Raw genomic sequence first — 17,285 nt, 5'->3', positions numbered from 1 at the left:
AAACTATCATTAGATATTTAAAAGGCTTTAATACAAAAAGGGAAAACTGTTGTGAGAGATCACACAGATCAGATAATATACTGAATCAATTTCTGTTCCTCACATTTCAACATTGAGTGTGAACATGAACAAATGGTGAAATAGAAACAGGGAAGAAGAAGTAGGGAAAGGATAAACTCAGAGCTGCCACAGTGGCTTAGAGAGAACCAAAGAGGAGAATACGACTTTTATTTCATGGATGGGATGTGTGCTGGCGGGGGGACCCTAACTTTAGATAAATATTATACTGAGATCTTTAAAATGCATACATTAAGGGAGGCAAAGACAATAAATACCAGAAATAAAGACATATTAAAACACAAATTCTGAAATTGAAATAGGGAAAGAACAGGATGCAGGAAAAAGTAGAAACACCTCTCTATGTCAGATACTGTCAAGGCACTGGGAGAATTTAAAAAGGAATAAGACATGGCCCCTGCCATGAAGGAGAAGTAGTTCTAGTGTGGGAAGTCAAGGAGAAAAAAAAAATACAGGAGCCTGAAACAGGATGCACTACCTAAAGGCATGCCACTGTCTTCCTTGGCCTCCTTATGCCACTCTTCTACAGCCACACCATTCAAATGATGGAAATATTATATTGGAAATGTGCTATAACAAAATACCTGAGACTGAGTAATTCACAAAGAAAAGAAATTTATTCTGGAGGCAGGGAGTCCATGATCAAGGCTCTGACAGTGAAGGGAGCCCAGTCACTGAAACGGTTAACTCCATTTTTTTCTGACTCCATCTTGTTTCTTTTCCTTCATTCTGAGTTCTCCAGATTTTTTTCACCTAGGTACCTTGGAATCAGGAACAAAAGGCCTGGTTGATGAACCTCATAACACCAAGGAAGAAAACTAACCCCCCAAGGACCAGTGACCCTCATGGCACCAACAAAACTCTGCATGGCCATTCTGAGATAATGCCTGAAGTAATGACCAACCGGACCATGGCCAGACCAAGATAACCTGGACTGATATCATGGAAACCCAGAGCTCTTACCATTGTTTTTTTTTCTATATAAATAACACTGAGACTGCTGCAAGCAGTTTGAAGATAGATCTTAGGTCAGGAGACCTCTGTTTTTAGCATTGCCATACTTCAATACTTGAAGTAAGTGGAACCAACTTTTGCCATTCACTTCCTACTGACCTTTGAGGAAGTCACAATGATCTGAATTTTCTCATTTGTAAAACTATCTAATGTATAATATTATTAGAATAGTAATATATTCTGTCAGTTTTATGAGATAAAAGTGTGAAAGTGCCTAACACAGTACCTGGTATAGGAGTAAGTCTTGAGGAAATATTAGTGTAATTCAATTTATGGTACTTTATAGAGATTTTACATCACTTTTCATGCGGAATATCACAAGTTCATGGAGAAAGTTTGTCATCTAAAGTCAGCTTTTTGGAAGTTCACTCCCTGCTGCAACTCACTAGGTGCTTGGCGAGTCTCCTCATAGCTGCCTGCATCTCCTGGTTCCTCAGGGTGTAGATCATAGGGCTCAGCATGGGGGTCATCATTGTATGGCTGATGGACACAGCTTTGTCCATGGGGAATGGGGTGAAGGGCCGTGCATAGAGGTAAATGCTTGGAACAAAGATCATAGACACCACGATGATGTGGGTGGTGCAGGTGGAGGCTGCCTTCCTCCTCGCCTGCCCTGAGTGGGACCTCAGCATCACCAGGATAACAGTGTAAGAGATGAGTAGGAGGATGAACCAGATGAGAACCAGCATCCCACTGTTGGAGATCATGAGGAACTCTAAGACAGAGGTGTCAGTGCAGGCCAGTCTCAGCACTTGGGGGACATCACAGTAGAAGTTATCCAGGACATTGGGGCCACAATAAGGCAGTGGGAGCATCAGAGCCAGCTGAACAATGGAGTGGGCAAAGCCCCCTATCCAGGCAGCCATGATCAGCCCCACACACAGTCTAGTGTTCATGATGGTGACATAGTGGAGGGGCTGGGAGATGGCTATGTAGCGGTCATAGGCCATCACTGAGAGAAAGAAGACAGTCCCACCTCCCAGGAGGTGGAAGAAGAAGATCTGGACCATGCAGCCCTGGTAGGAGATGATCTTGGTCTCATGAAAGAAGTCCACTAGCATCTTTGGGCAGGTGACTGTGGAACAGCAGAGGTCTATGACTGCCAGGTTTCGGAGCAGAAAGTACATAGGCATGTGGAGCCTGGGGTCAAAAGTCACTGTAACCATGATAAGGAGGTTTCCAACCACAGTGGTGACATAGACAAGCAGGAATACCAGGAACAGGAATTTCTGGAGTTCCTGGGTCTGTGAGAACCCTAGGAGGATAAACTCTGACACCCATGTGATGTTCTGTGATTCCATGAGCTTTTCCCCATGTGCCTAGAGAGAGAGCATGCAAAACAAAAGTCATGAAGCTTTCACTATCTTTCTTTAGAGTGTCATAATTGAGTTAATCAAAGCCATTCCAATTGCAGCTTAAATGAGAATAAATATACCCCCAATTCTCCCATAGTTTTATGTCCATAGCCATACCCTACACAACCCAGGCATTTATAGGTAAATTCTTTCTTCCCTCTTGACCATACTGATGTAGTGCATGGGGTTATGTTTAATTCTTTTTGATACTAGCTGTGCCCAATTTGCTGCCTGTGTACCACAGCCTTCACAGACCTACTTAAGTCAATGAATAAACATGTCAGTATGTACTCATGACTACAAACCTCATCAAACTGTGCATAACTTTTGAGAAGAAGTAAAGTACAGACTAAGGATTATAGGTAAACTGATACATCTTTGTGGCACGAGTTCAAAGGGCTGCCTAGGGTTCATTGCAGAAGGAAGAGAGGTGTGTGTTAGAAGAAACTGCTATGTACACATTCATACGAAAATGAGAAGAAAAGCAAGCAAATGAACTTGGGATGATGAAGATGGGATGATTAGTGCATGTCACACTTTCACATAATTACTTCTCTAATGGAATTTATTGCCATTGGCCATCTGCTGAGATTATCCAAATAAGTTCAAGGCAAACAAATTTTCCTTGGACTCTAACGTTGTATGTTTAACTATCTAGAAGAATATGCAACCTGCCTTTGAAGGATTGTCATACTGTTGGGAAGACACTTGGAATAGGACGGGTTGGGAGTGAATTTCAGGCTTGCTATTTCCTTCATATTTCACCATGAGTAACTGACTTATTTTTGGGGATCTCAGTTTCCACATCTGTAGGGTGGGAATAAAAAGGTTTCTTGGCTGAATTTATGTGGTGTAAAGTAGAATATCATATATGAAATTCCTATCATGGCGCCTGGAATAATAAACAGCAACCACTCTCCGTTGTAAAGCCTCCTTGTCTGAGGCTTCCTCCCTTCCTCTAGTCTTTTAGTTTTATACCAGTTTTCACGTGGCATTTAACACATCAAAATCTTAACAGAACTCTCATATTTCTGTTTTTATCCCACAATTTAATCATAAATCCAGGTCTGAATTTCATGGATGGCCCAGAAGGGCCATCCTCAAGAGCCAGTCCTCCCTGAGTATCTGCTGTTGAGTGCAGGGAGGGTGAAAAGCTACAGATGTGCAAGTCCTTGCACAGGGAAGTCAGAACAGAGCTGGATACCTGGGCTAGTCAGTTTCTCCCACTCCCTGCTGTAGGAGCTCCTTACTTAGAGAGGCTCTGCAGGACACACTTGCAGGCAAGAGGGAGATGGGGAGAAGAGACTCATGAGATTAAGAAATTAAAGATAAATATTGTTTGAAAGGGAAGGACACTGGAAGGACTCTTCTGAAAGGATACAGGAATGATTTTTCTGGATACTGGAAGGACATTGATTTTAGCAGATGTCACAAAATCTAAGGGTAGAAGGAAATAAAACAAATAAAAATAAATGTGAATAGATGAAGTTAAGGAAATTACAAAAAAGAGATATGAGGTAATAGAACCCATGAAACAGGGGGTCATGGACTTGTGATGGTTACAGAAGGAACGAGCCAATTGCACAATCTCATGGAGAGGGAAAGATAGAGAATAAGAGTCCAGAGAGATACATGATCTTCCCCAATCCTGTCCTGTCTCAATCTCCCTTTCTCTTCTCTAGTTTATTGCAATACGTTTTCTTTTGGAGACAATTTTTTTCCATCCTCCCCTTCCCTATGCTTCCACTTCCATCCTCTTTCATAGAGCTGCCCACAAGTCCTTTCTGAATACTGATCTGATGGTTCCCCACCTTCTTATACCTTTAGTAGTTGTCTAGCGCCCACAGCTTAAACTCCAGCTCTTAGTAACTACCCCAAATGCTCTATGGATAGAATCAGGGTCGAACACCATCCCTACACATGTGCATGCCACTCCCTCTCAGCATTTCATACGAGGCTGTAAATGTCATCTCCATCTGCCTTTCTAATCAGTATCCGTGTCACTAGGAACCAACAGCGGTCTAAGGAATTCATAGTTTCTACGTAAGCCATCTATCTGGTTATTTTCATTTCCTTGTGAACAATTCCTGTTTCCTGAAATAACTTTTGTTACTTTCTAAGCATAGAAGATTGTCACCTTTTTGCTGACTCCTTTCCCATTCCTCTCACACAGAATTAATTTTCATCTACATGGATTCTGAAAGCATTTTATAAATACCTCCATTAGAGCATTTACAGTTTTTCCATTGCATCTCTTTACTAGATTTTAAACTGAATAACAATTTAAGGCCACTGTCTATGACAGCAATTGTGATTTAGTAGTCTTACAAAATATGTTTGACAATTTAACTTAAGGGAAGGCAATGATGTGACCTTTTTATGTGTGGCTATATGGAGAATTTTCTTGATCCTTTTTATGCTTTGCTGTCAGCATCCTCCCCCTAAATCATTGGGCCAATTCTATGATAAGTTGTTTTCATATGTAAACTGGGGTGCCTATTCAGAATAATACAATCTTGACTACAGCGCTTCCCAAATGTTTCCTCACATTTTAGACTTACTCCCAAGAAGTCTCTCTCACTCATTACTCACATCTTCTTGCATGTTTTTCAAGATTCTTTATATAGCAGACTTATGTGCAGGTGAACAAATCCCGTTCTCTCAACTTCCTTCAGCCAGAGTGGGGCCTTAGGTCTTAATGTTCTTACAGACCCTCTGCTGCAGCATCAACTTGACAGCCCCTGCCCATCTCTCATGTGTACTAGCCTGTGTGGGACCCTAGAGGAAGAGGGAATATCCTTGAGGAGAACCTATTGAACAGGGCTTGGGAAGAAGAGCTGGGCTGATTACCACTGGGGCAATGGAGCAATGGGAGTTGTTAAAAAGTTTCTATATGTCTCCAAACACATGATATTTGAGAAGTCTTCTTTAGAGATCCAAACTACCAAGAATACTGAAAATTTAATATGTATGGAATGTAGGATTTGAGGCAAAGATCCAAAATGACAAGAGGAATTTCAAAAGAAATAGACTCTATTGAAATTTCAGAAAACCTTGATAGAATCAACTGCAGGCCTTGTTGAGGGACAGATTGGTGTGCCCAGTCTAGACTTTCTCTTTCAGTGGGTCAATGATGAGGAAAAGAATCTGAAACAAGTGTCAGATGATAGCGATGCTCCTGTTCCAGGGACCAGACATCAAAACCACTGCCTTGCTCATCAGCACAGTGGACAGTTCCCATCATGGAGTCATCAAGCAACTGGTCAGATTTCCTTCTTTCTTCTTTTAAACTGAATGGATCTTTACTCAGGCAAACTCAAATTGGAAATTGTGTGTAGAGTACAGCAGAAGCTTAATAAGCCACATATATGCTTTGTCATTCACTTCCTCAACCAGACTGTCACAGTGAATTCACCACCCATATCCAGTTCTACTCTCAAAGTCCATAAAGTGCTAATGTTCCTTAAATCTTTACATGTACATTATTACTTAGTTTAATACAAGAAGTGGTAAGAAAATTCATATATAGGAATATATGTATATGTATATATATATATACATATATACATACTCATGAGGAGTTGAAAAAACACTGGAATTAACTGGCACTGTAAACTTGATGTGCTATAGAAGTACTACATAAGACATAGTTCTCTTCCAGACTTAAGGGAAGGAAAAGAAGATTCCGCTTTTGCATAGGACAAATGTGGAAGTCATATTGTGAGAAGAGAATCAGGAAAAAGATGCTAGTGTGGTTATCTTCTAAAAGTACAGTATTCCTAAAAGCACATTTGTTTTTTTGGTGGCACTGGAGCTTGAACTCAAAGCCTCACACTTCAATTTAGGGATTATACCACTTGAGCCATTTTACCACCCCTTCTTTCATTTACTTATTTTTCAGAAAGGGTCTCACTTTTTGCCCAGACTGCAATCCTCCTACTTATACCTCCCACATAGTTGGAGATCACAGGTAAGCACCACCATGCCTAGCTTGTTGTTGAGATGGGGTCTTGCCAGCTTTTTGCCTAGGGTTGGGCTTCAACTGCCTGATCTCTGCTTCCCAGGTAACTGGGATTATAGGTGTGGACCACCACATCCAGCTGCCAAACCCATATTTTTTACTTCCAACAATTTTTTTGTTATTCTTTGACTGTACATTTCTAAAATGCATTCTGATCTTGCTTCATTTTTGCAAAACCTCTCCTAAGTTTGGTGAGTATTAATTATAGGTTTTAAAAATGTTTTTAGTTCCATGCTCTGACTATATCAGGGTTGATATCCTGGTTGTGATATTATACTTTAGTCTTGCAGAATATTTCACAGTCTGTGTGGATGGCTACAATGGCACACCATACCCTGCATGGGTTATAAGCAACGGAAATGTGTTTCTCACAGTGCTCAAAGGTTGAAGAACAAGACCAGGTGCCAGCATTGTGTGAGGGTCTTCTTCCTGTTTCATGATAAGGTAGAGGGAATCACATGACCAAGAGATGGAACTGTCAGCTTAGGACTCCTTTCTTGTTCTTATGAAGCCACAAATGCCACCGTGGGGTCACACCATCCTGACCTCATCTAACGCCTCCCAAAGTCTCTCCTCCAAATACCATCAACAGATGAATTTGGGGATTAAATTTCACCAAGCACATAAACTTCTGTGAGACACATTCAAACCATAGCAGGTAAGTGGAATGGTTTGTAGATTACCCAAGAATCTGGTAGGAAACAGTAAAAATAAGAGGTAAATTTTAGGAAATTTATTATTGGAGATACTTAGACAATGTTAAAAGTCAGACTACTTTCTAAATATCGCATTAAGAAATGAGGTGGGAAAAAAGGAGCAGAGCAGAATATGACTGTCCTGAAGTTAAGATGAAACAGGTAACCATTCAACATAGATATAAATCTACAAATGAGGAAATTTTCTAGCTTTTTTAGGTGGGTGTGTGGAAGTCTAAATGTCAAATAACATCCAGATCTGTGCATCTAAACTTGGAGTCAGTGGAGCTAACTTTTGCCAATTATAATAATATCTGGTATCAGTTTTATGAGAAGGAATGAGATAAAAGTGAGAAAGTGCCTAACACAGTACCTGACACAGGAGTAGGTCTTGAAGAAATGTTAGTATAATACGATTTGTTGTACATTATAAAGACTTTGCTCCACTTTCCACGAGGGTTATCACAAGTTCACTGAGAAGATTTGTCACCTAAATTCAGCTTGTTTGAAAATCATTCCCTGCTGAAACTCCCTAAATGCTTGGTTAATCTCTTCATGGCTGTTTGTATCTCCTGATTCCTCAAGGTGTAGATCATGGGGTTCAGCATGGGGGTCATGACCGTGTGACTGATGGACACAGCTTTGTCCATGGGGAATGGGGTGAAGGGCCGCGCATAGAGGTAAATGCTTGGAACAAAGATCATAGACACCACGATAATGTGGGTGGTACAGGTGGAGGCTGCCTTCCTCCTCGCCTCCCCTGGGTGAGACCTCAGCATCACCAGGATGACCAAGTAGGAGATCAGAAGGAGAAAGAACCAGATGACATCCAGCATCCCACTGTTGGAGATCATGAGGAGCTCTAAGAGGGAGGTGTCAGTGCAGGCCAGTCTCAGCACTTGGGGCACATCACAGTAGAAGTTATCCAGGACATTGGGGCCACAGAAAGGCAGTGGGAGCATCAGAGACAACTGGATAATTGAATGGACAAAGCCTCCTACCCAGGCTGTCACCACCAGTCCCATGCAGAGCTGAGTGTTCATGATGGTAACATAGTGGAGTGGCCGGGAAATGGCAATGACGCGATCATAAGCCATGACTGAGAGGAAAAAGACCATGGCACCCCCCAGAAAATGGAAGAAGAAGACCTGCACCAAGCATCCCTGGTAGGAGATGGTCTTCCTCTCAGAGAGGAAGTCCACCAGCATTTTGGGGGCAGTGACTGAGGAGAAACAGAGGTCCAAGACAGCCAGATTTCTGAGCAGAAAGAACATGGGTGTGTGGAGCCTGGACTCTGAGGACACTGTGACTATGATGAGGAGGTTTCCCAGGACAGTGGTGCTATAGACAAACAGGAAGACCAGAAACAGAAATATCTGGAGTTCCCAGGTCTGTGAGAGCCCCAAGAAGACAAACTCTGACACCCTTGTGAAGTTTCCTGGTTCCATGATGTCTTCTCCATACACCTAAAGAAAATGAAACATAAAGATTCATGAAGTCACTAGTTGCAAATGCCATCCTCATGTGCAGACCACAACAATGGCTGTCACCTTGTCTCTGAAGAGTTGACAAGAGGATGCTGGAGTACATATTCATGAGCTATCTTAAAGCATCCAGAAGAATATGCACCCTACCTTTCAAAAATTGCCATAGTGTTAAGAAGACACTTGGAGTAGGATGGGTTGAGAGAGAATTTCAGGTTTTCCATTTCCTTGAGATTTCTCCATGAATAACTGACTTACTTTAATAGGTACTCAGTTGCCACATCTGTAAGGTGGGGATAAAAAGGGTTTCTTTGCTGAATTTATGTGGGGTAAGTAGAATATCATATATGAAGTTCCTAGAATGGTGCCTGGAATAATAAACAGCAACCAACTCCTTTGTGAAGACTCCTCGTCTGAGGCCTCCTCCCTTCCTCTAGTCTTTTAGTTTTACACCAGTTTTCATGTGACACTTAACACATTAAAATCTCAACAGAACTCTCATGTTTCTCTTTTTACTTCAAATTCAATCAATAATATGCTTCTGAATTTCATAATTCATTTATGCTTAGCAGGGCCCTTCTCAATATTCACCAACAATCTACTGTTGACTGCAGGGTTGGTGAACAGCTGCAGGAGTACTAGTCCTTGCACAAGGACATCTGAACACAGCTGGATACCTGGGCTATTCAGTTTCTCCCACTCCCTGCTACCCTGCTATATAAGCCCCTTAGTTGGTGAGGCTCCACAGGACACATTTGTAGGCAAGAGGAAGATAAGGTAGAGAAATTCATCAGATTAAGAAATTAGAGAGGGGCGCTGGTTGCTCACAAGTATAAACCTAACTGCTCAGTAGGCAGAGAACAAGAAGATTGAGGTTTGAAGCCAGCCCGGGAAAAATGTTTACAAGATCCTGCACAAATATGCAACACAAAATACCCAACATAGAAAAGGCCTGGCAGAGTGGCTCAAGTGGTAGAGTGTCTGCCTGGCAAGCATAAGGCCATGAGTTCAAACCCCTGTTTCATCAAAAAAAAATCAAAGTAAGTATTGATTGAAGGGAAGTCCGACAGCACTTCTGGAATATACACTGATTCAGCAGATGTCAGAATCTTAGGGTAGAGGAAAAAGGAAGGAGTTGAATAAAAATAAATGGGAATGGATGAAGTTAAGGAAGATCACAAGGAAGGGAACTGAAACAGATGGGTGAAGGAGGGGACATGGAATGTTATGGTTGAGAAGGGGCTGCAACCAGTTGGAAAATCACATGGAGGGAGAGATATAGCGACAGAGTGAGGGGTAAGTGGTCTTCCCACTTCCCCATTCTCTCCCCTGGCCAATTGCAATCCTTTTTCTACAGGATACCCTCTCTTCTCAGCCTTCCCTTTCCTGTGCTTCCACTCCTGTCCCATTTCACAAACTGCCCATGAAACCTTTCTGAATGCTGATGTGATTGTGCCCTTTTCTCTTAAAATACTTCTGTTTTCACTGTACTAGTGATGAACTCAGGGCCCTGCACTTGCTATGCAGGTATTCTAATAGTTGAACTATGACTCCTTCCCTTTTGTTTATTTTTGGATAGGTTCTCATGATTTTTGCCTGGGGTGGCCTCAGATGTCCTAACTATGCCTCCTGGGTAGCTGTGATTATAGGCGTGTACTATCATGCCCACACATTTCTTTAATACTCTATGATGACCATTTAGTCCGACAGCTTAAACTCGATTCTTAGAAGCTACCAAAATTCTTGGTGGTTAGAATCAAGGTTGAACAACATACATGTGCTTGTAACTCCCTCTCATATAAAAATATAAAGTGTTACCTCAATATATATTCTAAGCAGTATTGCTGTCACCCAGGGACCAGTAGCTGTGTAAATAATGTGCAGGTTCTTAAAATGTGGTATTTATATATAATGGAATTCTACTCAGACATGAAGAAGAATGAAATCTTATCATTGCCAAGTAAATTGATGGAACTGGAGAACATCATTCTGAGCGAGGATAGCCAGGCTCAGAAGACCAATAATTGTATGTTTTCCCTCATATGTGGAATTTAGATCAAGGGAAAATACAGCAAAGTTATTGGACTTTGATCACATGATAAGGGGAGAGAACATATGGGAGGTATGAGGATCGGTAACAAACCCAAAAACAAGACACTATTTGATGTCCTCAATGCAAAGGAACTAATGCAGACACTTTAAAGCGACAGAGGCCAATAGGAGAAGGGGATCAGGAACTAGAGAAAAGGTAAGCTCGAGAAGAATCAACTTAGAATGTAACACATATATACATGGAAGCAATGCTAGGAATCTCCCAGTATAGCTATCCTTATCTCAACTAGCAAAAACGCTTTGTCTTTCTTATTATTGTTTATACTCTTTCTTCAACAAAATTAGAGACAAGGGCATAACAGATTCTGCCTAGAAGCGAAGGGATGGGGGGTAGAGGGAGGGGGCGGGGGATGGTAGAGAAATGACCCAAACATTGTATGCACATATGAATAAATGAAAAAAAAGAATGTGCAGGTTCTTCACATGCCATTTATTTGGCTATTTCTGTATATTTGGAAGTAATTCCTGTTTCGTTAAATCATTTTGATATGGTTTTTACCTAAAAGCATCCAGATACAAACTCTCTCTTCTTATTTCCCTATTTCTCCCATGTAAATTAATTCTTCATTTCTCTGGGTTCCAATAACACTTTTAAACACATCCATTGTAGCATTTTTTCCTGTTTCCCTCTTAACTAGTTGCAATTTCAGTAACAATGTAGGCCCACCACCTATGACAGCAACTGTGATTTTTTAGTTAGTCAAATGATGCCAACTTAATGCATTACCATTGTGACCTTGTTTTGTAGGACTATATTAAGAATTTGTGAATGTTCTCATTCTTCTTATTCTTTGCTCTCAGCTTCCTCCCTCTAAATCATAGGGCCAATTCAACATTTGCTTGTTTCACATACAAACCAGGGTACCTGTTTTGAACATGACATTCTCCCCTACAATACTTCCCAAATCTCTTCTTCAATTTTAGATTTATTCCCATCAAGTCTACAGAACTCATTGACACCTACCTTCCCCCAGGATTTTTAAGATCCTTCAGATAGCTGATGTATGTGCAGGTGAACAAACCCTGTTCTCTCACCTTTCTTCAGCCAACAGCAGGTCTTTGGATCTTAATCTTCTTAGAGACCTTTTGCTGCAGCCTCAGCTTGCCAACCCCTAACCATCTTTCATGTGCACTACCCTCTGTGGGACACTAGAGAAGAGGGAATATCCTTGAGGAGAACCTATTGAACAGGGTTCAAGAAGAAGAGCTGGGCTGATTACCACTGGGGCAATGGAGCAATGGGAGTTGTTAAAAAGTTTCTATATGTCTCCAAACACATGCTGTTTGAGATGTCTTCCTTAGAGACCCAAAGTACCAAGAACACTGAAAATGTAGACATTTTGGAATGTAGGGTTTGAAGGCCAAGACCCAAAAGGACAAGGGGAACATCAAAAGAAATAGACACTATTGGAGTTTCAAAAGAACCTTGATAGAATCACCTGAAGGCCTTGTTGAAGGACAGATTGGAGTGACCAGTCCAGAATTTCTCTTTCAGTGTGTGAATGATGAGACCAAGAATCTGAAACAAGTGTCAGATGATAGCGATGCTCCTGTTCCAGGGACAAAACATCAACAACCACTGCCTTGCTCATCAGCACAGTGGACAGTTCCCATCATGGAGTCATCAAGCAACTGGTCAGATTTCTTTCTTTCTTCTTTTAAACTGAATGGATCTTCACTCAGGCAAAGTCAAAGTGGAAATTGTGTGTAGAGTACAGCAGAAGGTTAATATGCCATGTGCATGCTTTGTCTTTCATTTCCTCTACCAGACTGTCACAGTGAATTCACCACCCATATGCAGCTCTACTCTCAAAATCCATAAAGTGCTAGCATTCCTTACATGTGAATATTATTCTCTTTAATACAAGTATTGGTAAGGAAATCCATATATCATCACTATGAGGAGTTAATAAAAACTGGAATTAATGGTATTGTAAACTTGATGTGCTGTAAAATGATGTGATAACTAAGACAGTTCCTTCCAGATCAAAAGTGAAAAAAGAAGATCCCACTTCTACATGAGAAGAATGTGAAAATCATATTGTGTGGAGGAGCAAATGGAATGGATGATGCTGATGTGGCCATCTTTAAAATACAACATGCCCCTCAGCACATATTTAATATTCAAGCTTTTTGTCATTCTCTTATTGTATCTTCCTAAAATAGCATGTTCATTCTGTTTCATGAACTTTTGGATATTTATTGTATGGCTTTATAAGTTTCTTGTTCCATGCCTGGAGTGTATCAGTGTTAATATCCTTCTTGTGGCATTATACTCTAGTTTTGCAAGATGTTTCTTACTTTCTTTGGACTGAAATGGATTTCCCACTGCTCTAGAGGCTGGGAAGTCTGAAGGCATGATGCTTGCAGATTAGTGTTTAAGGTAGATGCACTTCCTGATTTACAGACAGCTGACTTCTCCTTGTGTCCCTAACATGGTGAAAGAAGAGGGACTTTCTAGGGTCTATTTTATACAGCCACTACTTCTATTTAGACGAGGTGACCTACATACTAAAAGCCTCACCCCCAAACTCATCAGATTGGGGTTGTGTTTCAACACATGAAGTTTAGGGAAAAACATTCTGCCTGTAGTAGTTACCACTGGAGAGAAGCTAGGCAAGGGGTTCATGACAGTTTTTTATTATGTCTTACAACTTCAGGTGAATCTACATTACTTCAAAATAAAGATCAATGTAAACCATTTTTAAAGTTGTCTTCTTTTTTTCTTTATAAAATTTTTATTAGGATATTCATTACATGGTGGGGCAGATTCAAAGTGACAATTCCAATCAGATTTACATTGTACATTACTTGCATTTCCCCATTATATCCCCTCAGCCCCTCCCCAACCCACTTCAAGTAATTGCAAGAGGTTTTTTAGTTCTGTTTCATATAGGTATTTGAAATCTATTAACCATATACTGTCACCTTAATCTCCTTCTTTCACCCTCCCCAATCTCACTATTACCCAAAATACACACACACACACACACACACACACACACACACACACAGTGCTTATTTTACAGTCTTGGTGTTCAGTATTACTATTTAAGTTGATGTTGTCCATTGTGGGTGTGCTTTACTTTGGGCTGTTTAATCCCCTTGATTGCTCTCCCTTGTGCCTTGACCTCCCACTGCCCCTCCCCACCCCCATTGTTCAATAGCTTTCAATACACATCCTTATATCCTCTACCTTCACATCTTGTGTTATGTGATATTACTGTTGCTCTATCATTCTCTTTTACTTTCCGTCTTTCCATGAGTTCCATAGAGTAGTTTCACTGTTACAAACATATTCTACATCTGCGTTTGTATATGATTATGCTTATTTTTGTGTATATGTTTATCTTTGGATCTATCTTCCATGTATGAGAGAAAACATGCAGCTTTTGAGCATTTTCTTTTTCTTGAATTATCTCTGTTTTCCAGGAGTTCCATTTTTTAAAAAAAATCTTATTTTGTTTCAGTGTCTATCTTTTATGTTGGAATTTTTCTGTTTGGTGGTCTATAGCTAATTTTAGTATTTAAAATCAAACCATTCAAACACTCACTGGAAGCAATGTGTGTATGAGCCAAGCTTGCAAGGTCCTAGATCTCTCCTGGAATCATCAGGTCAGTTGTTTTGTCAGAAACTCCCTGAATGTCAATTGGAGAAATGGCCTGGAACTATTTATCTGGGTTCTTTAGTATCTCTAAATAAAATCCTCTGACAGTTGTGTTAGGGCATAGGCATCAGAGTTCTGCCTTGGTGAGTGAGGATAGGAATTGTATTTCCCTTTGCCTTGATAAGTATTCTACAGCTCACCTTAGATCCCACGGGGCCTCCTCACCTTCTTCATGTTATTTGTCATCTCACTAGACATGTGATTTGATGGCCTCTGTCCATGACAGAGTTTTCTTATCATCAGGATTTTTTATTCAAGTCAATGGTATCCCTTCCTGCTGCCAGAGGCTTATTCCTACATGGCAGACACTGTTTGTTGTTCCCAGTGCTCTTTGCCCTGGTTGAATACCCAGACATCTACCTTTCCATTTCCCTATACAGACTGCGTGAGTATTTAGTGCTGGCTAAATGGGCCAAAAGAGGATTCTACTGAGATGTTTCTAGGAAATTTCTCCCCCTCTCCCCGCTTAAAGGATGAAAAAGTTTTTCTCTTTCTTTTTTGTTAAATTTCTTAAATCTAAAATCATGATACTTGGAGATTTGGCATCCAGATTCATCATGAAGGGAATGGTAAAGAATTGTGAAAAAGCCAACTCAAAGTCTTAAAATTTTGAGCAACTGAATTCACCAACTTCAAATTGCTTGTTCTCTAGTCTTCTACTTGAGTAAGAAAATAATTTCCTCAACAGGTAAACTACTGCCATTTGATTAAAAAACATCCTATTGTCATATATATTTCAAAAGAGATAATCATTGTTTTCTAAAGAATTCTCACACCCCCGTACAGAAGTGTCATACAGTGTCACATTTTAAGAGTGGAGGGGATTGTCACACAAGAGTGAATACAGAAGATTTGACCAGGGTGGCGGAGTCAGGAAACCTGTGGCACTGGGAACTATTGAGGGAAAACAGATGTTAAATCTGGAGAAGAGATAGTTTGGAGGATGTGAAAACTGTCACTAGGTATTTAAAAGGCTTTAACACAAAAAGGGCAAAACTGTTGTGAGAGATCACACAGATCAGATAATAAACTGATTCAATTTTTGTTCCTCTCATTTCAAACATTGAGTGTGAATACGAATAAATGGTGAAATAAAAACAGGGGGGAAGAATTAGAAAAAGGATAAATTCAGAGCTGCCACAATGGCTTAGATAAAACCACAAAGGGAATACCACTTTCATTTCTTGCATGGGATGGGTGCTTTGGGGGTAGTGTAAAACAGAAAGCTTCTGCACTGTGTATCTAACTTTGGATCAATATTATACTGAGACCTTACAAAGTGATGCATACATTAAGGGAGGCAAAGAGAATAAATACATAGAGATAAAGACATAATAAAACATAGATTTTGAAATTTAAATAGGGAAAGAACAGGATGCAAAAAAAGTAAAAATGCCTCTCTATGTCAGATACTGTCAAGGCATTCGGAGAATTTAAAAAGGAATAAGACATGGTCCCTGCCCTGAAGGAGATGTAGTTCTAGTGTGGGAAGTCAAGGAAAAAAGACAAAAAATACAGAAGCCTGGAACAGAATTCACTACCTAAATTTGGGGATCTAAAAGGCATGGCACTGTCCTCCTTGGCCTTGGTTCCCCAACTGTATTATGCCACCCTCAACTCAGTCAGACCATACAAATGATGGAAATATTATATTGGAAATGTGCTATAACATAATACCTGAGACTGAGTAATTCACAAAGAAAAGAAATTTATTCTGGAGGCAGGGAGTCCATAATCAAGGCTCTGACAATGAAGGGAGCCCAGTCACTGAAACGGTTAACTCCATTTTTTTCTGACTCCATCTTGTTTCTTTTCCTTCTTTCAGAGTTCTCCTGAATTTTTCACCTAGGTACCTTGGAATCAGGAACAAAAGGCCTGATTGATGAACCTCATAAAACCAAAGAAGAAAAATAACCCCAAGGACCAGTGACCTTCATGGCACCAACAAAGCTCTGCATGACCATTCTGAGATAATGCCTGAAGTAACAATCAACCAGACCATGGCCAGACCAAGATAACCTGGACTGTTATCATGGGAACCAGTAGCCCTTGCCATTGTTTCTTTTCTACATAACACTGAGACTGCTGCAAGCAGTTTGAAGACAGATCTTAGGTCCGGAGACCTCTGTTCTTAGGGATGCCACACTGAGAACAAAGCTTCTTTCCTGCCTTCACCAGCATTCATCTCTGATTGTCTTTCCACAATCAGGGTGGTTGAGCCCAGACCATCACGTCCTGCTGGAGCTGAGGCTTTTACCCTAAATCCAGGAACAGTAGACTTAGTTTCCTGGTGAGGGCTTCTCTCTACCTCCAAGATAAATCCCATTGCTGGATCAATTGGAGGGAAAGAATGCTAGTCCTTACCTGGCAGAAAGCCAAAGGACAAGCTATCCATTCACAAAGGAGCCTCCATGGTCTGAGAAGTTCTTAAAAGCTCTACCTCTTAATACTATTACACTGGCCATTGTATTATTCTGTTTTCTGCTTCCATAATGGAATACCACAAGCTGGATAAACTATAAAGTCACAATATTTATTTCTCACAGTTCTGAGGCTAGGTAGAACATTATCAAGGTGTCAGCATTGGGTGAGGAACTTCTTGTTGTATCACGACATGGCAGAGGACATCACAAGGTTAAGAGCTGTACCTGTCAGCTCACATCAACCTTCTTGTCCTTATAAAGCCACAGTGCCATGATGGGGGTCCCATCCTCATGACCTCATATGACCCTAGATACCTCTCTAAATCCTCTCCTGAAATACCATCAACAGATGAATTTGGGGATTAAATTTCTCCAAGTACGTAAACTTCTGTTGGACACATTCATACTATGATTTGAAGATTATCCAAAAAGAAT

General features: G+C 40.6%; 2 protein-coding genes across 2 annotated transcripts; both read right to left on the bottom strand.

Annotated features, from left to right (window-relative positions):
• Nucleotides 1-1,457: 1,457 nt before the first annotated feature.
• On the bottom strand, nt 1,458-2,393 carry LOC109700237 (olfactory receptor 4D1-like). The gene has a single exon (XM_020185310.2). It carries the CDS (start codon nt 2,391-2,393, stop codon nt 1,458-1,460), a length of 936 nt encoding a protein of 311 aa, XP_020040899.2.
• Nucleotides 2,394-7,675: 5,282 nt separating this feature from the next.
• Nucleotides 7,676-8,611, bottom strand: LOC109700235 (olfactory receptor 4D2-like). The gene has a single exon (XM_020185308.2). It carries the CDS (start codon nt 8,609-8,611, stop codon nt 7,676-7,678), a length of 936 nt encoding a protein of 311 aa, XP_020040897.2.
• Between the last annotated feature and the right edge of the window lie 8,674 nt (nt 8,612-17,285).

The sequence above is a fragment of the Castor canadensis genome, chromosome 11 (assembly GCF_047511655.1).
Source record: "Castor canadensis chromosome 11, mCasCan1.hap1v2, whole genome shotgun sequence".
NCBI lineage: Eukaryota > Metazoa > Chordata > Mammalia > Rodentia > Castoridae > Castor > Castor canadensis.
Note: the sequence above shows the minus strand (reverse complement) of the source record. Positions and strands in the feature narration are given on the sequence as shown.